General features: G+C 62.7%; 1 protein-coding gene across 13 annotated transcripts in view; it reads left to right on the forward strand.

Moving 5' to 3' along the window:
- Positions 1 to 21,035, forward strand: part of CTBP1 (C-terminal binding protein 1) — a 29,282-nt gene that overhangs the window by 6,086 nt on the left and 2,161 nt on the right. For 4 of the 13 annotated variants that reach the window (XM_070613481.1, XM_070613488.1, XM_070613489.1 and 1 more), the window contains exons 2-8: positions 770 to 869; positions 4,618 to 4,813; positions 6,804 to 6,958; positions 14,875 to 15,019; positions 16,071 to 16,277; positions 18,525 to 18,739; positions 20,378 to 20,508. In XM_070613481.1, the coding sequence (XP_070469582.1) occupies positions 4,807 to 4,813; positions 6,804 to 6,958; positions 14,875 to 15,019; positions 16,071 to 16,277; positions 18,525 to 18,739; positions 20,378 to 20,508 (860 nt within the window). In that variant the 5' untranslated portion in view covers positions 770 to 869; positions 4,618 to 4,806. The remainder of the gene's footprint in view (positions 1 to 769; positions 870 to 4,617; positions 4,814 to 6,803; positions 6,959 to 14,874; positions 15,020 to 16,070; positions 16,278 to 18,524; positions 18,740 to 20,377; positions 20,509 to 21,035) is intronic. The other 9 variants (XM_070613487.1, XM_070613480.1, XM_070613479.1 and 6 more) reach the window with 3 other exon arrangements.

Raw genomic sequence — 21,035 nt, forward strand, 5'->3', positions numbered from 1 at the left:
GATGAAGTGGCTGTGGTGTCCCGGCCGGAGGCCATGGAGGAGTGAGGGGAGCACCTAGGATCAGGGAGACTGGCTGGTGGACTGGGCGTGGGGTGAGAGAGCCTGTGTGTCTGTGTGTGAGTTTGGGACCTGAGCAGGTGGAGCATAGGCCCGTCACTGAGGGTGGAGAGGAAGCAGGGCCCATTCCGGGGGGCGAGTTCTGGGTGCGTTGAGTTTAGATACTCATCAGAGCTGCAAGGGGAGGCATGGGCTGGCTGGGGACGCTGATCCTGTGTCCAGGGCACAGTGTCGCCTGAGCAGGGCTCTCAGGACCCCTGGCACTTCCTGCAGACACTGGTGCCGGGGCACTGGTGTGATTGGTCTCGGGGCTCGGCACCTCGGGTGACCCCAGAATGTGCCAGCTGCAAACCCTGGTCCCTCCTGAGAGTCACAGTGGGGAGCCGTGGCAAGGACCGGGCAGGGCAGGAGTGGCTGCCAGGCGGGACGACTGAGGAGTCAGCTGCGTGGAGGTGGCCAAAATGAGTGCGCTCTAGACACCAGAGTGAGGCCACTCCCCAGTTGTCCAGCGGTAGAGTAGTTTTAGACTCACAGGAAGATTAGAGAGATGGTACAGAGAGTGTCCAGTGCCCTGCACGCAGCCCCCGTTGTTGGCGTCCTTTGTTGGTGTGTGCATGTGTCGCGGCTGAATCCCAACCATCACTCGCTGCCCCATTGCCGCTTGGTGCTGCATCGTGAGCGCGCAGCAAGCACATACCATCTCTCCCTGCAGGAGTGCTGCGGACGGTCGGGGGCTGCCTGCGTGATGTTCATCGCATGCCTTTCTGCTGGGCCCGAGCTGGGGCAGCGGCTGGCAGGGGCATCTGCTCTGGGTGAGTGGGCCCTGCCGCCACCCTGCTCCCAGCATCTGCCCAGCAGCACGGGGTGTCCAGGGCCCCCACCCCACTGGCTCTTGGCACAGACTTCCCCTCACCTGCCATGCTGGTCACTGCGTTTTCCACCGCCTTGCCGTGTTGCTGGGACGTGGTATGTGCACGTGGTCATAAGGCATGGTGCGGGCGCCTTGCATCCCCCACAGTGGGCAGCCAGCCCCCACAGCCACCACCTCCCACAGCATCTCGTCATATGTGAGTCGGGGCGTAAAGCAGGCGTGCATGTCAGAGTTCACTCGCTCCCCACATGCTGGCAGGGCGCCCTCGGAAGCCCCCGTCCTGGCAGAGCTGGATTGTAACCAGGGCTCTCCAACTAAAGCTCACATGCGTCCGTCCCCAGGTGGAACACCGGAGTAGGGCAGGTGGCCAAGGAGGCCCAGGGGGCGGGGAGCGGGGGCAAAGGGCAAGGCTGGGTGGGGGCGAGGCCTGCAGAGGCCAGAGGAAGAGAAGGGAGCCTGGGAGTGTCGAGTATGGGGAGGTGCTGGGGCACGGGCAGCCCTGGCAGCCCTGCCCGTCGGGGACCAGCTGTGGGGAGAGTGCGATGGGTGAGGGCAGGAGCTCGGGTTTGTGAACTGGAGGGAGGGCTGCAGGGCTGGGCCACGTCCTGGCTGCACGGGCCTGTCCTGCATGCTCAGAGCACTGGGTCTGGGGCTGACCAGGGGAGGGCCTTGAGGTACCTGAGAGCCTGGGGCCAGCCCAATGTGAATATGAGACCTGTCTGAGCTCCCTGGCCGGCCCCTGCTGCCTAGGGGACCAAGTCATTGCCCTGGCAGGTGTTTCTGGGCACCAGCTGCCCACTCGCCAGGATGGACCCCTCACCAGGGTCACTGAGGGGGCTGGGGCCGTCCCTATAGTGTCTTGTCCCTAGAATTTGTTTGCAAGGCACTGGCCCTATGTCCAACCTGCCCACCCTCCCAGACCTGGGCCACTTTCTGGGAAGGGGGCAGGGTGGGCATATCTGGAGTCTGGGGGGCTTCTGGCCAAGACCCCATCCTAGCCATGACCCAGCCGCAGGCCCACCGTGGCTCAGCTGGGCCGCAGGGCAGTCGGGGCTGGGCGTTGCTGAGGCTCCAGGTGGGCGCAGACCCTGCTGGCTCCTGCCATTCATGGGCCAGTGGCTCTCGGGAGACTTCTGTTGGTCACTGCGAGGGAGAGGGAGCCAGGCGGTGTAGGCGCCGGGAGCACATGGCGGGGTAGCCGTGGATGGACCCCGGCAGGGCAGGGGGAACAGGGTGGAGGTGGAGGGGGGGGCACGAGCCTCAGTGCTCACGGGCAGCAGTGCACCCATGGGGAATGGGTAGGAGATGACCCACCCGGGGTCCATGCCCGCTGGCCACAGGCCTTGCTCCTTCGGCCATCCCTTCATCCCCTTGTTGAATGTGTGGCTGTGCCCTGTAGGGCAGAAGCCCCAGAGGCCCTGGCCTGGGGCCACGTCTTGTAGGAGCTGTGCAGGGGTGTCTGGGGCAGGGGTGGCCATAGGAGGCACCACAGGTACCGGTGGGCCTGGTGGCCTTGTGGTCCCTGGGGCATATCGCTGGCTTTGCTCTCGCAGCTCGCCCGTCACTCAGGAGCCGCCTGTCTGTGGCCCGGCCTCCTCGGCTGGTGTGGTCTTGTCCAGTCTTTTACCTTGTTTTCTCTGCCACCTCCTGTGTCTAGGTGGCTCTTGTGTTGTTGTTTGAGCGATGAAGTCACTTGTAGGGGCTTCGGTTGGGTTTATTTCGAGAAACAGGGTGGAGGTTGGTGTTTCCACCCCTTGAGCGCCCCCTAGCACTAGGGATGGTCGAATTCCCACGTCACAGCCGCTGCTAGGCTTGGCCCACCTCCCCTGGCCACGCAGACGTCGTCATCCTGTCCACATGGCACCGAGGCCTGTGGGGTGCTGACCGGGGAGGGTGAGACCCAGACACAACAGGGTGGAGGCGCCTCTGGTCTGCACACTGGGCCCAGGGGTCTCTCAGCCCATCAGGCCTGGGACCTGCCCTGGCCCCGGGCCGCAGCAGATGCAGGCTGGCCTTCGAGCCCTGCGTCCGCCGGCCGCTCCCCTGGCGGGCACCTAGCCCACAGTAGGGAACACACTCCCGTTCCTTTCAGGCCCCTCCTGGGCTTGGCACTGGCAAAGCGAAGCTTCCTTTTCAAATCCTCCTCTTAGAGACTCGTGGCCATGCTGGCTGCCTTCCTGCTCCCCTGCCACCACCCGTCCCCGAGTTGCCTTGGGCTGCACTTGGCTGGCCCGGCTGTGGCTTCTCCAGAGGGGCTGGCTCTGCGTACTTGAGCCGAATCAGCAGAGGACTCGGGCCTGCGTGCGGTCTGGGTAGAAAGCAGGTCTGCTGTTGGGGCAGGAGCAGAGATCAGGCAGACCCCAGAACACTGAGGGTGAGCGGGCTCCCGAGGGGCCACTGGTCAGCGTGTTTGGGGGGCTTCGAGTCAGCAGGGCCATCCGACCTCAGCCCAGGCATGCAGCTCAGGACAGCAGGGCTCCCGCTGGTCCACCCGCGCTGTGTAAAGTGGCCGGTTCTGTGAACGTCGGCCCCGTCCATGGGGTCCTGGGAAGGCCGTGGGGCCAGGCCTCGCTTGGCTCCAGACCTGGTTCTTGCGGCCGGGGGTCAGGCGAGGGTGAGTGCTGTGCATGTTCTGAGGCTGCAGCCTGTCCCTGGTTATGGGGGTCAGGCTGCCTGGTACCCTGTGGCTGGCAGTGGGCAGGGGGTGGCAGCATCTGACCTCCACTCCACAGATCTTCCCTTCCCCGTGGAGCCCCTGCTCCAGCCCGCAGCGCTCCTGCACTCACTGCGCGCGTCTGTGGCATGCCTGGGCCTGGTCAGCAGGATGTCCAGCTGCACGTTGGGTCAGCCCCTGTGCTGTGTCCTCGCACCGAGAGCGGGGCCCAGGTTCTTGGGGGGTCAGGACACGCTCCCTGAGGGCTGGGCGGTTCGTGCTCACTCCCAGCCTCCAAAACCTCCTTGTCCCAAGTCTGTGACCGGTGCCTGACCTGTGTATTCCCTCAGCGCCCCGTCAGGCACTGGCCACTGTCCCCGGTTACCCTGACCTCAGGAAGAGCTGCGCAGCATTTTTGGGAGACCCACGCCTGGATTGAGTGCCTCCCTGGGACGCTGCCTGTGGGGTGGGCAGGGACCGGTGTGGAGGATGACTGTATGCACAAGCCTGGGGACAGCCCCAGCCCTGGGGCCCCGGGTGGCATGCAGGAAAGTGGCTGTGTCAGGGCCTGCATCCCACGGCCCCTTCCCCTGGCGGCGTTGTTGGAAGTCCACTCTCCCTGCCCAGTCACAGAGGCCCAGGAAGCTATTGGCAACATGAGATAGAAGCTTCCAGAACTGGTCGCAGACCCACTCCCAGTGCCCCCCTCTTCCCACGCCCGGTGCCCCCAGCCTCCTGATTTGTAGGCACCCATGGCATCTGGGTGGGGCCAGTGCTCTGCGGGGGCTCCTGAGTGTGTGGAGGTGACTGTGGGGCTGGACCTTGAGGGTAAGCCTCTCTGTGTCTGCATCCTGGCTGCATCCCCTCGTGCGCCCCCATGCCGTGGCAGGGCCCTGGCCCAGGTAGGTCCCCACTGGCAGCCACGGACTCGGGTCGAGGAGGCAGTGAGAAGTTTTGCCCTCCTGGAGCTTCTGGAATTTGAGTTCCAGTCGACCCTCAGTGGTGTTTTAACGTGTCTCTTGTGTTTAATTTTTAGTCAGACTTTGACCCCGGCGCAGGCTTCAGTGGTCGCCGTGGATCAGGAGCATAAAAGCTTTGGTTCGAGACAATTAAAGACGTGGGATGAGGATCCAGTGACAGGACGCGGTTCTGCCTGGGGATTCTGAAGATAAAACGCTTTGAAAAGTCGAATTCATGGTCCTGGAAGCCGAGCCCATATTAAGAAATGTCAGGTTGGTTGGGGCTCCTGGAGCGTGAGGTCGCCAAAGCCGGCCCCCAGCACGGCAGAGGAGGCTGCAGCTGACGGTGGCGGTCATGCTGGCTGTTCCATCCAGGGTGGCCCGTGCCTTAGAAAGGGGAGCGTGTGGGGCTAAGACACCCACGTGCCCCGCAGGAGCCTTTCTCTGCTTTCTGGGGAAGCAGCCTGGGCCCGTGGCCAGCGGCAGAGTCGGGTGCAGGCCTCCGTCGGGCCTCACGTGGCACTTGCTGCTGTGGCTGGTTTCTGTCGAGAAGTGTCCCAAAGGAGGTGGGTGTCAGCCAGGCCCACGTGCGGCAGAGCGAGGGCAGGTCCTGGGCCTGGATGGAGGCCTGAAGTCTCAGCCACCACCCAGCTGGGGAGCAGCCAGGCGTTGGGTTTGCTTTGATCGCTCTGCCAGCGAACGCAGTGCTGGGTTAGGACCTTGCTGCTGAAATCGAGGCCTGATTGGGCCCTGGCTGCGTGGTGGGAGGCCCGGCGCCTCCCTGGGCGACGGGGGTCGTCAGTCGGTCGGTAGGGCCGTGGCACTGCCTTGGGGCAGCCCTGCGGATGCTGTTTTCTCTGCTCCTCACCCAGTCACAGTGTGCTCTCCCTTGGGAGGTCCCAGCCGGGGCGCAGCCAGGCCTTCCCAGCGCCCAGCTGTCTTCCCCGAGGCGGGCAGTGGCGTCAGGTCCAGCCTCGGTGGCAGATGCAGCCTGTGCCCTGCAGCCTGCCGTACGGCCCAAGTACACAAGGACTGCGAGAGCTTGGCCCACGTGGGTCGTCAGGCTTGATGTTCGTTAGACATCAAAGCTGAGGAATGCTGAAAGTAGGCATTTATCAGTTCACTTAAAAAAATAGCGACAATAGCCTCTCACCTGCTGGAGTCAGCGATCTTCTCAAAGTAGAAGTTCCTGCTCTCCAAGCACAGCTGGAGAGGTGAGGGCACTGTCTGTGCGGCCGTCTGCTGACTGGTGTGACAGCGCACGGTGCCCGTGTGCCGCACCGTGGTCAGGGGGGTCGGCCTGGAACCATGCCGCCTGCTCACGCGCTTGCCTCAGAGCCAGGGGAGGCAAACCAAGAAGTGGCCCTGGCCTTGCAAGGCCCACGCTGAGAACCGCTGGCCTGGGGCAGGTCTTCGCCGTCCACGTGGGCAAGGCTGAGTGGCACACCTGCAGGAGCAGCGGCTGCTGATGGGCACCTTCCAGGTCCTTGTCCCGTGCCCCGTATGTTGCCCTGTGCTGGCTGGGCATTCACAGCGCTGTGTGGTCGGCTGCCTAGCAGGTCTTGCGTGGCCATGGAGGCAGCGGCAGTGCCTGTCTTGAGTGTCACCCTTTAGCCCTCATCTCCTCCTCGGCCCAGGAGGAGGAGTGGCTGCCCCGCTCGTGGAATAAGTCTGCTTTGGTGGTTTGCGTCGTCGTGTTTGGGGAAGGGGGGTGGGGTCTGGCCTGGCTGTGTCCAGTGCTAGAACTCCTCCGCCTCCACACAGCTTCTCACCCTTTCAGTCTGCAAACAGGAATGGCGCCAGGCACGTCGTGTTGCAGTCGGGGTTTCTGGGCAGCCACCCTGCAGCCTGGGACAGAAGCGACACCCCAGGGCGTGTTCCCAAAGCCCGTTATGTTAGGGTCTGCATGTCCAGTGTCACGTGGGGAAGACCCTGCTGCTGGGGTGGGGCACAGGGACCCCTGCCCTCCCTGCTTTGCAGGACTGCCCGTGTCTTCACGCGGCTTTGTGGCCTGCACCCTGTGGGGGTGGCGATGGCCACCCCAGTCTGCGTCTATGCAGCGCCAGTGAGCTTAGTGAGCACCAGTTTGTTTTTCCCGCTGATGTTTAACATACTTTTAACAAAGATCCAGGTGACTGGACACGCAGAATAGAGAGTCGCGGGGGTGGCTGTGTTGGCTCCAGACGGCAGGCGGCAGCTGGAGCGAGGTCTTAGCCGGGGCCGAGCTGCTGCAGGATGCTGAGCATCTGCCCTGTCGTTGCAGGCGTCCGACCTCCGATCATGAACGGGCCCATGCACCCCCGGCCCCTGGTGGCGCTGCTCGATGGCCGGGACTGTACGGTCGAGATGCCCATCCTGAAGGACGTGGCCACGGTGGCCTTCTGTGATGCGCAGTCCACACAGGAGATCCACGAGAAGGTAACACCGGGCAGAGGTGCCAGGCAGTGGGAGGGCGGGTGGGCCGGGGGCACAGGCAAGCAGGTCCCTCAGGCCGTGCCTGAGCGGGTGATGACCCCAAGGCACCCTCCTCAGTGGCTCCCACTCCCCCAAGACAAGAGCGCTTCTGTCATCGTCACCCGGCCCTGTCAGATGGTGGAGACAGGATTTTCTCTTGAGTCATCTCCACTATAGCCAGTTTTTTCCCAGGAAGTGAGTCCTGAGGGCATGGAGATCCTCCTGGGCCCCGGTCAGCACGGAGAGCCTCAGCATGCATCCAGGATGCCCCTGGGGCTGCCATTCCAGTGATTTGCAGCTTTGGGGCAACTTCCATGATTTGCGTCCTCAGCTCCCTGGATCCCCGTGATGTGAAATGCAATCTGTTTCTGTTTGTAGTCACTGCCAAGTAAGCACTTCCACTGAGACAGCAGAAGAAGCTGGACGGAGGTTTAAAAAACTTAAAAGCAGCCAAGAACTAAGATGATCAGGAGAGGCCCGGATTGGCGGGGATGGGCAGGCCCTGCCGTTTTGGACCTGGGCTGAGAGGTTGAGGCGGCTTTGGCAGCCTCATGGGCCTGCCAAGGATGGGACCCTGTGGGACGACCCTGCTCTGGGTTGAGACCCTGGAGAAAGGATGAACTGGAACCAAACGCACCCTTACATAAGCTGCCATCCAGCCCCATAACATCTGCATCAAGGCTTGAACTTGGATCCCAGGCGACCCGCACCGCATGCCCGGCGCCTCACGGAAACGGCGGACAGTCCTGGGAGGAAGGCACCACCAGCCTAGGGCTCCAGTCATTTCTCCAAATCATTTCTAGTACAGCATCCATCACACGGTCACAGACCACCGGGCAGTAGAGGACACGAGAGCCGTGAGCAAAACCAGCAGAAACCGACCACAGGGCTGACCCGGAGCCAGGTGGACGGCATGGCCAGAGCGAAGAACGGAGCTTGCGCCTTGGGCGAGGAGCTGATCACTGTGGAAAGCGAGGCGGCAGATGTGGGGGAAGAGTCTAGAAGATCCAGAGCTGGGAAATAGCCAAGCTGGGATGAGGCCTCGCCTGCAGGGCCCGCAGCAGGTCAGGGTCAGCAGGCGGGAAGGGGCTGGGCGCCAGGAGACAGGAGAGGGCACCGGGGGCACATTCGCAGCTTCTCACCGCAGCGTGGATGAGGGTGATGGGCCAGAGGCACAGTGCAAGGAGGCCACGGCTGACGGTTCTCCAGAGCCGACAGGAGACAGCAGTCGATGGTGGGAAGGCCAGGCAAGTCGCGGAACGCACAGCGGGACAGCCCCTTCGGAAGACGCCAGGGGCTTCTCATAAAGCTGAGCACACGCTGGTGACGTGCCCTCACGGTCATGCTTCTGGTGCTTGTTCCAGAGAAACGAAGCACACGTCTGTACAAAAACCTGCATGGATGTGCCCGGCAGCTGTGTTCCCGACAGCTGGAACCAGAAAGCTTGGGTGGCCTTGCGCCAGCCTGCGTCTGCCAGGGGGCTGTCAGCAGTGACAGCACAGGAGCCGTGGAGGCAGCGACACACCGGATGGGGCTCTGGGGCGAGAAAAGCAGGTTCTCAGGGTCCACGCTGTGTGGTTCTGTCCCTTCTCCCATGACGGGACAGTGGTGGTGAGGACGGACGGGTCCAGCGTCCTGGTGGGGGAAGCGTGTGACTGTAGAGCCAACACAAGGGTACTTCTTTACGCTGAGGGCAGTGTGTCCTGCGTCCTGCTGTGGTGGCCGCTGCTCGAGTCGGCGTGATGAGATTACATAGACCTGCACACCTGCCCACGTGCAGGGAGAGACGGCAGAACTGACGAAGGGGCACAAACGACCTGTCACATGCGGGGTGCTCTGCACGCGATGCCTCGGTACCATTCTGGCAGCTTGTTGTGAATCTTAACCTATTTCAAACTAAAAAAGATATTTTTAAAGAAAACATATATGGAATGGAAAAGAGACATACGGATAGAAATTTTTAAAAGTTATAACTAATATTAAAACAAGTTTTGTCAATAAATTTCAAAGCCAAGACAAAACATGTTTTTTTCTAAAATTGTAATTTACCTCAAGAAGTTAATATAAAACCCAAATTAGCAAGTTAACAGACAATGGGGGCAGGCGCAGGGGTAGGGCCCTCACGTGATGGCAGACTCTGTCCCCACCACAGACAGACAGACAGACGGATTCCGCCCTCCACAGTCAAGGCCTGGTATGGGGTTATGTCTGCTAGAGAACAGATAAGTGCACAGAGAAGCTGTTCCAGGGACGGACTTGTGTTTTGGCTGGAAGAGCGTGCTAGGACCTGCGTCACAGTGTCCTCAGAGGTCGGAACTCACCTCTGGTTGTGCAGTGAGCAGCAGCAGCGAGAAGGGGATCGTCAGAGAACTAGGCCTTGGAAATTAAACACGTGAGTGGAAAACCGACATTTTAATAGGACGCTTGGAAAATATGGGTAGGGGAAGCCCAGAAGAAAGATGGAAGTGATAAGGAAAAAGGAGAGGCGCACAGACCCCCAGGAGCTCTGCATCCAGCATGCCTGTGCAGACGTAGCCCTCTGGGGTCCTGTTTCCCAGTGGACTCGAGTCCTGAATAAGCACTTCCTTTCCCAAGCTTTGCTGCCAGGTGTGGCCAAGTGACTAAGTCCAGCCAGGGAAAGGTAAGCAGGCTTGTGTGCATGGTGCCTTCCCTCTTTCTCCTGGCTGGAAACCAGATGTGATGGCTGCAGCCTGGGCGCCACCTGGACCATGAGGAGAAGCCATGTGCTGGGAAGGGTGGAGCAAGAAGACAGGAGCCCAGGCCTCTGGTGGCTGTGGAGCTGACACAGGACCCCTGGACCCCCGTCTGCAGGCAGCGTGGGAGGGAAATAACAGCCTGGCTCATGGGTCACTGTTGATCAGGCTTTCTGCCTCCTCATAGCCAGTTGAACATTATCTGAGTGTTGTAGCAGGAGAGATTGTGATGTCATCACCACAACATGATGAAGGAAACTTCCAGAGCCACGTGGAGACTCCAGCTCTCCTGCCACCAACACAGGACGAGTGTCAGTGGGGCGCCATTCAAGTTTGGACTTCACCAAGCCCGGGGGTGAGGTCTTACCTGCAGAGATAGGAATCTGCCCAGCCCTACACTGGGCAAATTAAAGCATCTGCGGAGAATGCGTTTCACCCAGGCCTGTGCCTCAGAGCAAACTGCTGGTCGAATGTCAGGGAGGCCTGTTTCTCAGCCACATCATGGTGATCCCACTAAGGACAGGCACATGTGATGGGCAGCTGTGGGAAGGAAGACCCAGGAACCACGAAATGGCGCTTCCGTCGAGGGGGCCGGGGTGGCGTCGGGTGGTGCTGTCCTCCCCCTGGGAAGCCAGCCAGCCTGGAGCAGGTGCCGGGAGTCCCCAAGGGGCCTTTCTGGGAAAGCGGGATCCCATCGAGGTGCAAGGATGAGGGAGTAACTTGGGGATGTGCTTAAGGAAGGGTTGCAAGTGTACACAGAAAGCACCTTGAGGCCCTCGTGGGGGACCTGGCGGGAGTGGAGCGCCCTGTCCTGGGAGGTAGGTGCTGGGGCAGAGTAAGAAATGAAATAGAAATCTCGGAAAAACACAGAAATGGGTTTTGCAGTAAGTGGGGGGCAGCAGAGGGCAGGAGGGACCCCAAAACAGCCCTGTCCCAGGCCTGAGGACGGCAAGTGGCTCTCAGTCTGTGCGCCTTGGGGACACAGGATGGCCCTGGCTTCTGCACACGTGGTCGTGAAAGTGTTGGCAGCACATGTGGAGGGGATGCGTCTGCTGCCCTGGATGGAGCGGAACAAAGGGTCAGTTCTGCAGAAGACAGGGCTCGGGAGGAAGTCGTTGGGCAAAGGCCGCCAGAAACAATCGAAAAAGCGGCAAGTGTGAAGACCTGTGGGGGGGTCTGCGGCATCACAGCCCCCCTGGAAGAAGACAGATGCCAGCAGGACGCCGGCGAGGCGGGTGTTTGGGTGAAAACCGAGGAGGCAGGCGCCGGCCCCCTCATGCCCACGGCACCAGGTACAGCCAGGGCTTGGCTGGTGCACCTGCGTGCTCGTGGGGTCCACATTGCCACTGCCGGTCTCGATGGCGCTTTGGCACTTCTGCGGAAACCTGCAGCTGCAGTCTTCAGCCCAGCATCACACTCTGGCCTGCATGCGCCTGTTTGTTGTAGAGAAACATCCAGAACGATCTACACGTGTGTTGGTGCATGGTGTGTCACCGCTGTGCCTCTCTGAGCAGCAGTTCCATAGAGTAGGCCATGCCTGTGCGTGTGGACCTGGAAAGATGAGTACGGTGTGAAGAAGACTGAGGGCTCGTGAGCCGGCACAGCGTGTGTGTGACTGTGTGAAGGGAGCGTGGCAGGCCCACCCCTGCCCCAGGATGGAGGGTGTTCGAGGCCAGGGCTGGTGCCCACCAGTGTACATATTCCTGACCAGCCAAACCCTGGCTTTTCTTTGGGGTGGTGCCTGGCGAGTACCCCTCAGGCCCTGCTGCCACCAGGAGCACCCAGGGGCCTGTGCTCAGCCTTCTGAGTCAAGAAGGGACTCATGCGAACCCCATGCTGGAGTTGAGGACACTGAGTTAAGTCACTAGCCTGACCACATAGCTAGTGGAGGGTGACGTGACGTGAGTGGACGTCTGCTAGGATGGCTTTTGGGAGGCTGCTGGTTCCCAATCTGAGGGCAGACTTGGCCTGGGGCTTCCTCCCTGGGAGGTTGCTGTGATGGCCCCAGTGTCGCAGCCACTTGCTCACCATGAAAGGGAATATGAAGAACCTGCCAGGGGAGTGGATGCAGCAGCTGCAGTGGCCTTGGCCTGTGGACTTTGGACAGAGCCCCTGCTGCGGTGGGCTTTCATCCTGCAGCTGAGCACAGGCCTCCCTGGTGCGGGGTGGGGGATAATGCTCATCCTGTTCTGAGAACACTGCACCTAGTACTGTGTGATTAAAAATATGCTCAGTAGAAAAAGAACTAGGACATGAAAAAAATAGTTTACCAAGAGACATATGTGGGCAAGTCACACTGAGAAATGCAAATTAAAGCTAAAATAATGGATTCCAGTTTGCATCCATTACATGTAGCATTTTAAACTCTGGAGTGCCCGGTGATGGCCGGTGAGTCATCCTCCGGGCACAGCAGGCAGCAGCACCCAGAGCCTTAAAGTGGGTTCCCTGTTTCTAACAACTTGTCTCAAGGAAGTAAGACAAATACACAGATTGTTATTGCAGTACAGCCAGTATTGGCAGCAACCCGAACGTCCCAGCAGTAGGCAAGTTCAGACAAATTATGGACCCTCCATGTTGGTACTCCACATGGGACACCTGCAAATCAAGACTGAAGAGTGTGACCTGCCCTTGTTAAATGCTCAGGATAGAATGCAAGCTGCCATGTGACACACCTGCCCGTGCTGCGAGGGTCTGTCTGTCCGGGGACTCAGGCTCTCCTCCGGAGCCTCCCCCTCCACAGTTTATCTGTCCCCAAGTCCAGGGCTACTCATCTTGACACTTGCTCAGGTGCATCCATCTCTCCATTTCTGGTGCATGGCTGTGCCTGCCCACAGTGAGCACTGACAAATGTCTACATGCACCTTGCCCTGTGGCCCCCTGCCTCACCTGCCACGGGGGTCCCACTCACCAGCTCTTGTGGCCATCCTGTCTCCAGTCCATGCAGCACAGGGCAGCCAGAGGGGTCTTCCAGGGGTCCCACCGCCGAGCCCTGTCCCTCCCCTCTGCCCCATGGTCCTTGCCACCTCCACTGCTGGGGGGTCTCCACTTCCTGTCCACCGTCCCCACATGCTCCTGGTTAACCCCCTCCTTCCCATGGGTTCTGGCTGCTACTCTGCCATCACATGGCTCCTTGCCCGTCCACACCAGGTCCAGTCAGGGCACCAGAGGTCTGTGTCCACATGTGGCTTTGACATCTTTCCAGGAGGCCAGGGACAGCCATCAGGACGTGGGCAGTGTCAACTTAAAACGCAAATTCCCCTGTTATTTTATCCGCAGAATGAGTTTATTCGGGAATAGCAAAAAGAATTGCAGTTCAGGACGTGCGTGCTCTGGTGAACCACAGGCAAATCCAGGGAACAAAGGAGGGAGCTGCTTTTATAGAGAAACGGGGCGGGGGGGGGGGGAGCGGGGGGCTCTTCTAAAGGAAGGTCCGCGGGGGGAGAGGAACAGTTCAGGGCGGCCATGGCTTCTCATTGGCTGAGCTGCGGCGTTTCCCGTTGGCTGCGCTGTTGCCTGGCAGGGAGAGAAGTCTTCCTCCCGCAGTGAAGGGGCCTCGCTTCCGGTTTGGCGTAACTGACCAGTGGGATGGGCGGGCCCCCCGCAGGCCTTCCACGTCCAGTCCGGTTGGGGTTTCTGCTCTTTTCACAGCAGAGCCCGCCCCTCATCCAGGCTCCTCAGCAGCTCTCTGCCTCCAGGAGCGCGGATTCCTGGGCTCTTCCGGGCACGGGCCCGGGCAGCACCCGACCTTCCCTTCCCCTTGGAAGAGTCCAGGCCACCCCGGCCTGGCCCCACCTGTGTGGTCCCTCGGGGCTGCCCTGCCGTCCTCGGAGGGAAGTGTCCGTGTCCTGGGCAGCTCTCTGTCCACACCCGGACGCTCGCTCTCCTCCGCTCCCCGCAGGGTCGGAGTCTGGGCTCCCGAGGCGCAGGCTTCTCCCTCTGGCAGCCTGCGCACGGCCAGTCCTCGCGGCGCGCCTCCCGGGGACCCGGGGCCAGTACAGGAGGAGCCGACTGCAGGAGAGGGTGCAGGACACAGCAGCCGCTGCGTGCCCCTGAATTTGAGGGGCCCACTGCTGTGTCCCCCGACCACGACACGTCGTGGATCACACGTGCGTCTGGAGCCCCGCGGCCCCCTGCTCTTGGGCCCAGAAACTGGACGCTGTGGGTCCTCGGCCCGCGTCTGGCCGTTGCCAGTGTCCCTCGCGACTCCCATAGCCTGGCGGGGGCGGGGCGCTCACGGCCGAAGCAGGCCCCGCCCGCCTCCACCTGCACGGAGTTCTCGCGGAGCCCCGCGGGTGGTGGTAGCGGCGCTGGCGTCCGTGTCACCCAAACTCAGGAGACGCGGCCCCCGGTGCCCGCGTGGGCTCCGCGTGGAGCCGCCACACAGGCCCGCCGACGTGCAGGGCTGTGCCGGCCGCAGCTGCCCCGCGTGCCCGGAGCCCCCCCCAAGCGTGTTGGGGACCGGCCCACGGCCACGCTTCCGAGAGGCGCAGAGACGCCGCCTGACGCCCCGGGGGCCGCGGGTGGCGAGGCCGCCCGAGCGCGCGTGGGGCGCGTGCACCAACCTGCCAGCCCGGCCCCGCGGCCGGGGGCGTCGGCGTATCCACCCGGCCTCTGCGTGTGAGACCGAGGGCGGCTTCTTCCCGGGTTTTCCTCGTTGTCGTGGACTCAGCCTGCGTCTCTGCAGGGCGTTTATTCGCGGCTCCGCGTGGCGCTGCTCCTGTCCTGGCAGCAGTTTGTCACCCCGCTGGCAGGGTCTGGGGTTTTGGACGCGCCGCGTCTGCGTCTGATGCCCGCCGGGGAGGTAAGCCCGCCACGCCCCGCGTCTTCTCCGCGTCGCTCCCGCGGGCTGACTGTGCGCTGCCTCCTGCGTGGGCGCCGTGACGCGAGGGAGGGACTCTTGGCTTCCCGGACAAGTCTGAGCGGAGAGTGAGCAGGGTCGCCTCCGGTCACCTGAGAGTCACGAGCGGGCGTTGGGCGGCTTCCGCCCGGAGAAGGCCTGCGGCGCAGCACCGGGAGGAGGCTGGTTGGGAAGCTGCGGGAACCTGGGCGGGCGCGGACTCGGGGGAAGCGTCCGCGGGGCCGCTCCGGGCTGCGGGCTGGTTCTTGGGCCGCTGGCGTCCAGGAGCGGCAGGCCGAGCGCTCATGCTGTGCGCCGCCTTCCCCCAGGTGCTGAACGAGGCCGTGGGCGCGCTCATGTACCACACCATCACGCTGACGAGGGAGGACCTGGAGAAGTTCAAAGCCCTCCGAATAATCGTGCGGATCGGCAGCGGCTTTGACAACATCGACATCAAGTCGGCGGGGGACTTAGGTAGGGCGCCCCAATGCTCCCCTGTGCGGTCCCGGTCGGCGGGGGACTTAGGTAGGGCGCCCCAATGCTCCCCTGTGCGGTCCCGGCCGCCCTTCCGGCGTGAGCTCATCAGCTTTGCTGTGTCTGCCCGTTCAGCCTCACACCTGGGCCATCCTGCCGGGCGTCTGGTTTGGTGGAAGGTGACTTGTGCCGGGCGCTGGTGGGCCCGGCGCCCCATCAGGGCAGGAGCAGGTCCAGGTGGCCTTCCTGAGAAAGCCTTGCTGGGCTGTCCTCTCTGTCCTGCGGCTTCTGCAGCTGGGCAGGCAGCCCGCACGTCCCTGTAGGGTTTCACGTGTCCCAGCCCCAAGACACAGTGGGAAAGGCAGTTTATACTGACTTAGGACACACGCAACTGTGATTCACACCCCTACTGAGACCTAACAAGGAGCACTGGCCCGCACCCCGCTGGCTACAGCCTCCTGCGTTCTGCTCTCTCCTCTCCCTTTCTTGCCTCGGCTGGGCGGGGTGCTCAGGCCCAGTAGGGCCCTTCTCTTCTAGGACGAAGCTTCAGGAACCGCAGACTCATGGGAGCTGCTGTTGGACATCACACATCCTGGGGTCCACTCTGATGTGCAAGCCCTGCGTACCCACCGCCACCCCACTGTTGCTGTTCCTAGGGGCTGTGCGGGCTGGGAGGACGGAGGCCACCCCAAAGCCAGGCCCCAATTGGCCTGGGGAGCTGTGGAAGGCAGGAGGGGCTGTACCTGTGTGGGTGTCAGTGGCTGTGGGGCTGGCTCCGAGTTCCAGCCTGGCTGTGACCCCTTCCCAGAAGGTCGTGTGGCAGGTGGTCCATGTGGGGCAGAACTGGTGTTGGCCTCTGCCCGGGCAGCCTCTCCTGTCCCCCACCCCATCCACCTGCTGGACCCACAGGTGGCTTTTCCACAGGGCACGGAGCATGTAACGTGCCTTTGTCTCATAGCCTCTGGTGGCTCAGGGACGTGTCCTTGGGCCTTTCACAGGTGAAGTGTCAGGATGGGCTCTGGTGACCGTCACACGTGTCTTGTGTCCCCAGGCATCGCTGTCTGCAACGTGCCGGCGGCGTCCGTGGAGGAGACTGCAGACTCCACCATGTGCCACATCCTCAACCTCTACCGAAGAACCACCTGGCTGCACCAGGCACTGCGAGAGGGCACCCGAGTGCAGAGCGTCGAGCAGATCCGCGAAGTGGCTTCCGGAGCCGCGAGGATCCGTGGGGAGACCTTGGGCATCATTGGGCTAGGTGTGTTAGCTGCTGCCCTCGCCCTCTTGCGGGCTTGGCACACGATGAAGCCAGGGCTTGGCTGTGCTGCCAGGTGGTGCCCCAACACGGGGACAGCCTGGGTGGAGGGGGCTCTGCCCCAGGAACACCAGGTGTGGGCCACACACATGCAGATGTTAAACGGGTGTCCACAGGGTCACGCACACACTCACACAGCTGTGCACGCTCAGCCTGACTTCTTCCCCCTGGTGACGGCAGAGTGGACGTGGCCTTCAGACCAGCAGCCGCCTGCTGGCCCCGAGCCCTGCCGAGTGGAGGGAGGTCGTTCACTCCCTCTGCTGTGCGTTCATTATTCATTCATTCACTTGCTGACTGCAGGTGGCTGTCCTGGGCCAGGCATCCTGGGTCCCACACGCAGCAGGGAGCAGGCCTGAGACAGCCCCAGGCCCACACTGGGCTCACAGCAGAACTGTGTGTGTGTGATCCCGGGAGTCGAGAAGTGTTGAGAGAGACGGTGAGGGTGGGGTGGCATGGGTGGGGCAGCAGGTGGGGGTGGGGTAGGAGGGAGCTTGGAAGTTTCAGGAAGTGGGGCAAGGGGCTGAGTGTGGAGGGAAGGGCCTGCGGGGGGGCCGGGCTCCTTCTCTTAGGGCCATTCTACCTTCCAGCCTTTTCTCTCTTGGCGGCCGTCTCCATGCCAGAACACAGGCTCCCCAAGAACGGCCTGCCCCGTCCCCAAGCACGCCCCAGCATGGTCACAGCTTCTTGCTGGGGCCCTTGGCATGCTGCTTCCTGGACTTTACTTTCTCCAGGCAGCCTGATCCCCCGCTGATCTCCCCACCCTTGCCCCGCTGGCTCTACAGCAAAGGCTCCACCTGTGTGGCGTTGGGGAAATTGGAGGGATGTTTGGGGTCATCTCCGTGATGGAAGTTGCTGCATTGGTGTGAGAGGTCAGGCTCGTGGACACCCACAGGACACAGGGTTGTCTCTCATCTGACGTAACTCACTGTCCCGCTGGATGTGCACACACACCAGGGCTGCTCGGAGCCCCGCAGCCCTGTGAGCATCTCCCCACCCCCGCCCAGCACCCGGTCCGGCCTGCCTCCCTCTTCTTGCCGGTCTGAGGGCAGAGACAGCACCTTTTGCCTCAGGGCCTGGCCCACACAGTTTGTTGAAGGATGGGGAGGCAGCTGGGAGCCAGGTTTGGCCACGTGGGTTTTGGGGCCACATAATCCTCTTCACGCTATGTGGGTCAGGAGGTTCAGTGGGGTGGTTTAAATGTGCTTCTGACCAGGAAGCCTGGGTGGCCCTGGAGCCTGCCTCCTGACCAGCGCCAGGCAACAGCTCTGGGGACTGCTGCTCCTGGTCTGCCCTGGCCCAAGCCCCCTGCCTTTTCGGGCCTCTTTAAGTGGGTGCTCCCTGCATCTGGGGATGTGGCTGTGGTCACTGCCATTTGAGAGCTCCAAGGCTGAGCAGCATGAGGCGGCCCTCACTGACTTGCTCACGATGCTGTGGGCCAGCATTTTAGGTGGGTTGGCGGGACCGTTCTGCTTTGGCCTCACCTGGGGTTCCTCGTAGCCACAGTGGGTGCCTGGGGCCTTGCGGCCCTGCTCCTTGACGTTTGTCTCCCAGATGGCCAGCTCAGGCTTCCCCACGTGGGGTCTCGGGCGCCCAAGGCATTCCCAGCCTCTGCTTTCATTGTTAACGTCCCACCACCCAGAGCAAGCCCAGGGGGCTCTGGGAGCGGGGGCACCCTGATGTGTTGGTGGTCTGCAGGGTGGCCAGCCGCAGCACACACCCCTGAGACCTTGGGGCTGAGGCCACGTCTGGCTGCCTCACATGAGTCCGAGGGTCAACAGCGTCCCCAGGTCCTGGCCCGCCGTAGTTCTCTCTCTTCTGTCTCCACCACCCTGCGGCCCCACTGTGGCCAGGTCAGAGCTCCCTCCTGGGGTCCCGGAGTGAGGCCTCTGAGCCCCTCTGGCCTTCTTTGGGAGCAGAGGAGAGTGGGTTCCATCCTCCAGGGCACAGGGCTCCTCTGACACCGCAGCCCCCACCACACTACACTGTACCCCACCCCGTGTCCAGAGCTACTGTCTGCTACCCGGCTCCCTCCCGTCCTGCCCCTGCTCTCTGAAGCCTGTGCCTTGTGCATCTGGGAGCGGAAGCCTTGGGGCCAGAGAGGGCCCCGCTCCCCCACTGAGGGGCGTGTGTCCCACGGTGTCGCCACCAGGCCCCTGGCCGTGGTGACACTGTCTCCGTCCCACCCACCAGGTCGCGTGGGGCAGGCGGTGGCCCTGCGGGCCAAGGCATTCGGCTTCAACGTGCTCTTCTACGACCCCTACCTGTCGGACGGCACGGAGCGGGCGCTGGGGCTGCAGCGGGTCAGCACCCTGCAGGACCTGCTCTTCCACAGTGACTGCGTGACCCTGCACTGCGGCCTCAATGAGCACAACCACCACCTCATCAACGACTTCACCGTCAAGCAGGTGGGCTGCCCCCCTCCAAGGCCAGAGTCGGCACAGGGTCTCGAGCGAGGGCGAAGGTCACGGCTAGGCCAGCAGGGTCTGTCCTGCTCTGGCCGCGCAGGGTGTGCACGGGTGGGTGGTAGGTGGACCTCTCCAGCTGCTCGTGCCAGCACCCCCGCGCAGCTCGCCAAGGTACCGAGTTGCCTGGGGCAATTTCCCTCTCCCACCCCTGCGGGCTGAGCGACCAGTGCGACTTGGGACCCGTGCACACGCACGGCTGTCAATTGTTCCCTGGGTTCTATGAGGCTCCTTTGGCTGAGGGCCCACGGTGAAGGCAAACCACTGACCTTCCAGTGCCAGTTTCTCATCAGGTCCTGTCGTCCCCACAGATGGGGCGGACCCAGCAGCGTGGGGGTCTCGGGTCTGGCTGATGTGGCCACCTGCGCTCCCACTTCAGCACTGGGCCATCAGCTGAGGTTTAAATCCGCAGCTGGAGGAGTTTGTGCCGTGGTGTCAGCCTGCGACCGGCATGGCACGAGCTCAGGCCTGTGTGTCCCGAGCTGCCCCGGGTCCAGCAGGACCTTCCCGCCAACTCCAGGCCTCGCACAGGGCTGTGTGTGTGCCGAACCTGTGCGTGTTCACATGCGTGCACAGGGGCATGTGCGTCGGTGTGGGCAAGTGTGTGTACCTGTGTGGGCACAGCTTCGTGTGTGTACGTGCATACATATATACAAGCGCTTACCTTTGTGTGGGTACGTGTGTGTGCACGTGTGCATGCACGGACGCGGGTCCCGCTGTCCCGTGGAGGATGAGGCTGGCATCCATGCAGCTCCTCCCTTTGTTCCCGCCGGGGTTTGGGTTTCTGGGGGGCAGGCACAGGCTGGGGGTACCAGTCAGAGCCTAGTGTTCTCGAGAACTGGGTGTGACTTAGTGATGGCCGCCTGCAACACCGGCAGGGCAGGCTTGGTGGGGGTGAGGTCGGGGTCACAAGAAGCCTCACCTCAGAGAGGGTGGGCATCTCCAGGCCGACCCAGAGGGCTCACAGCAAAGGTGGGCAAAGGCAGCTGGGCTGGAATAAGGCACTGTCAGCACAGCCCCTCAGGAGGCGCCCTGGGGGCTTCCAGCCATTACCCCAGGGCGTTTGGGGTGTGTTCTGAGGCCCTGAACCCCCACCTCCTGGGGTGAGGCCCTGCTGGGGGAAGGTTGGGCCCCCACCTACCTGGCGAGTGTGGGGTCAGGGGCCGGGCCACCAGGGCCACACGGTGCCCAAGACACCCCAGACCCTTTCCAGGCACCATGCGCAAAGTGGGGGCTGGGCTCAGAGCCCCCTCAGCCTGGCCCACGCCCCAGTGCCTAGGGTGGAAGGAGGCTGGGCCAGGCGTTGGTCTGTCCCCTCCAGCCAGCCATCTCAGTGGGGCAGAGGCCCCATGCGTCCTGAGCCCTTGGCCAACCCAGGAGAGCCCTGTGGCCTCAGCACAGCTGCCCGGCCCTCCAGGCACAGGGCCCGAGAGCTGGGGTGGGCTCATAGGGAAAGGGACCTGCTACCACGTCCTGTAGTTGGTCCCTCTGCTCGGTGCCCCTGCCTGACTCCACCCTCGTGGGCGGGCAGGTGAGGAGTCCCGTCAATTGACTCTTTGTGCCATTGTTGTGTCTTCCCAGATGAGACAAGGGGCCTTCCTGGTGAACACGGCCCGGGGCGGCCTGGTGGACGAGAAGGCCTTGGCCCAGGCCCTAAAGGAGGGGCGGATACGTGGCGCGGCCCTGGACGTGCACGAGTCGGAGCCCTTCAGGTGCCCCCCAGTGGCGCCGTGGGCGGTCCCCGAGATGGCACCTCTCCTGGGCGGGTGCTCACGCCCCCCCACAGCTGGCAGGAGTCAGGGGCCGGCCCTAATGGCTGCAGCACCGAGGGACTGAGGCCCAAATGCCCATCTATGGTCTCTGAGCCCGGGTCCCTGCCTTGGGCAGCTGAGGGTCCAAAGGCACAGATGGGCCTGACTTCGTGTCCAGCCCATGATCCCGGTCCGGCCAGTGCCCAGCCAGGTGTCGGGGGGCAGGTGGTCGGCACCTGCAGGCTCATTCAGAGGCCTCACAGCCAGGAAGCCCGTCTGGGCAGCAGGCCAGCCCGGGTCTCCAGCCCTGGGGGACAGCAGTGCGGGAGGACCTGGGGTCACAGCCTGTAGCTTCTGGAGCCAGGCCCCCTTGAGGGAGGGGCCAGGGCAGCGTCCCCCCAGTGCAGGCCCCTCCCTGTGGCTGTCAGGAGCCCGTGGCAAGTTTCACCATCCTGGGGGTGGACGGATCTGATGGAGGGGTGGGGGCG

The sequence above is a fragment of the Equus przewalskii genome, chromosome 3 (assembly GCF_037783145.1).
Source record: "Equus przewalskii isolate Varuska chromosome 3, EquPr2, whole genome shotgun sequence".
Classification (NCBI taxonomy): domain Eukaryota; kingdom Metazoa; phylum Chordata; class Mammalia; order Perissodactyla; family Equidae; genus Equus; species Equus przewalskii.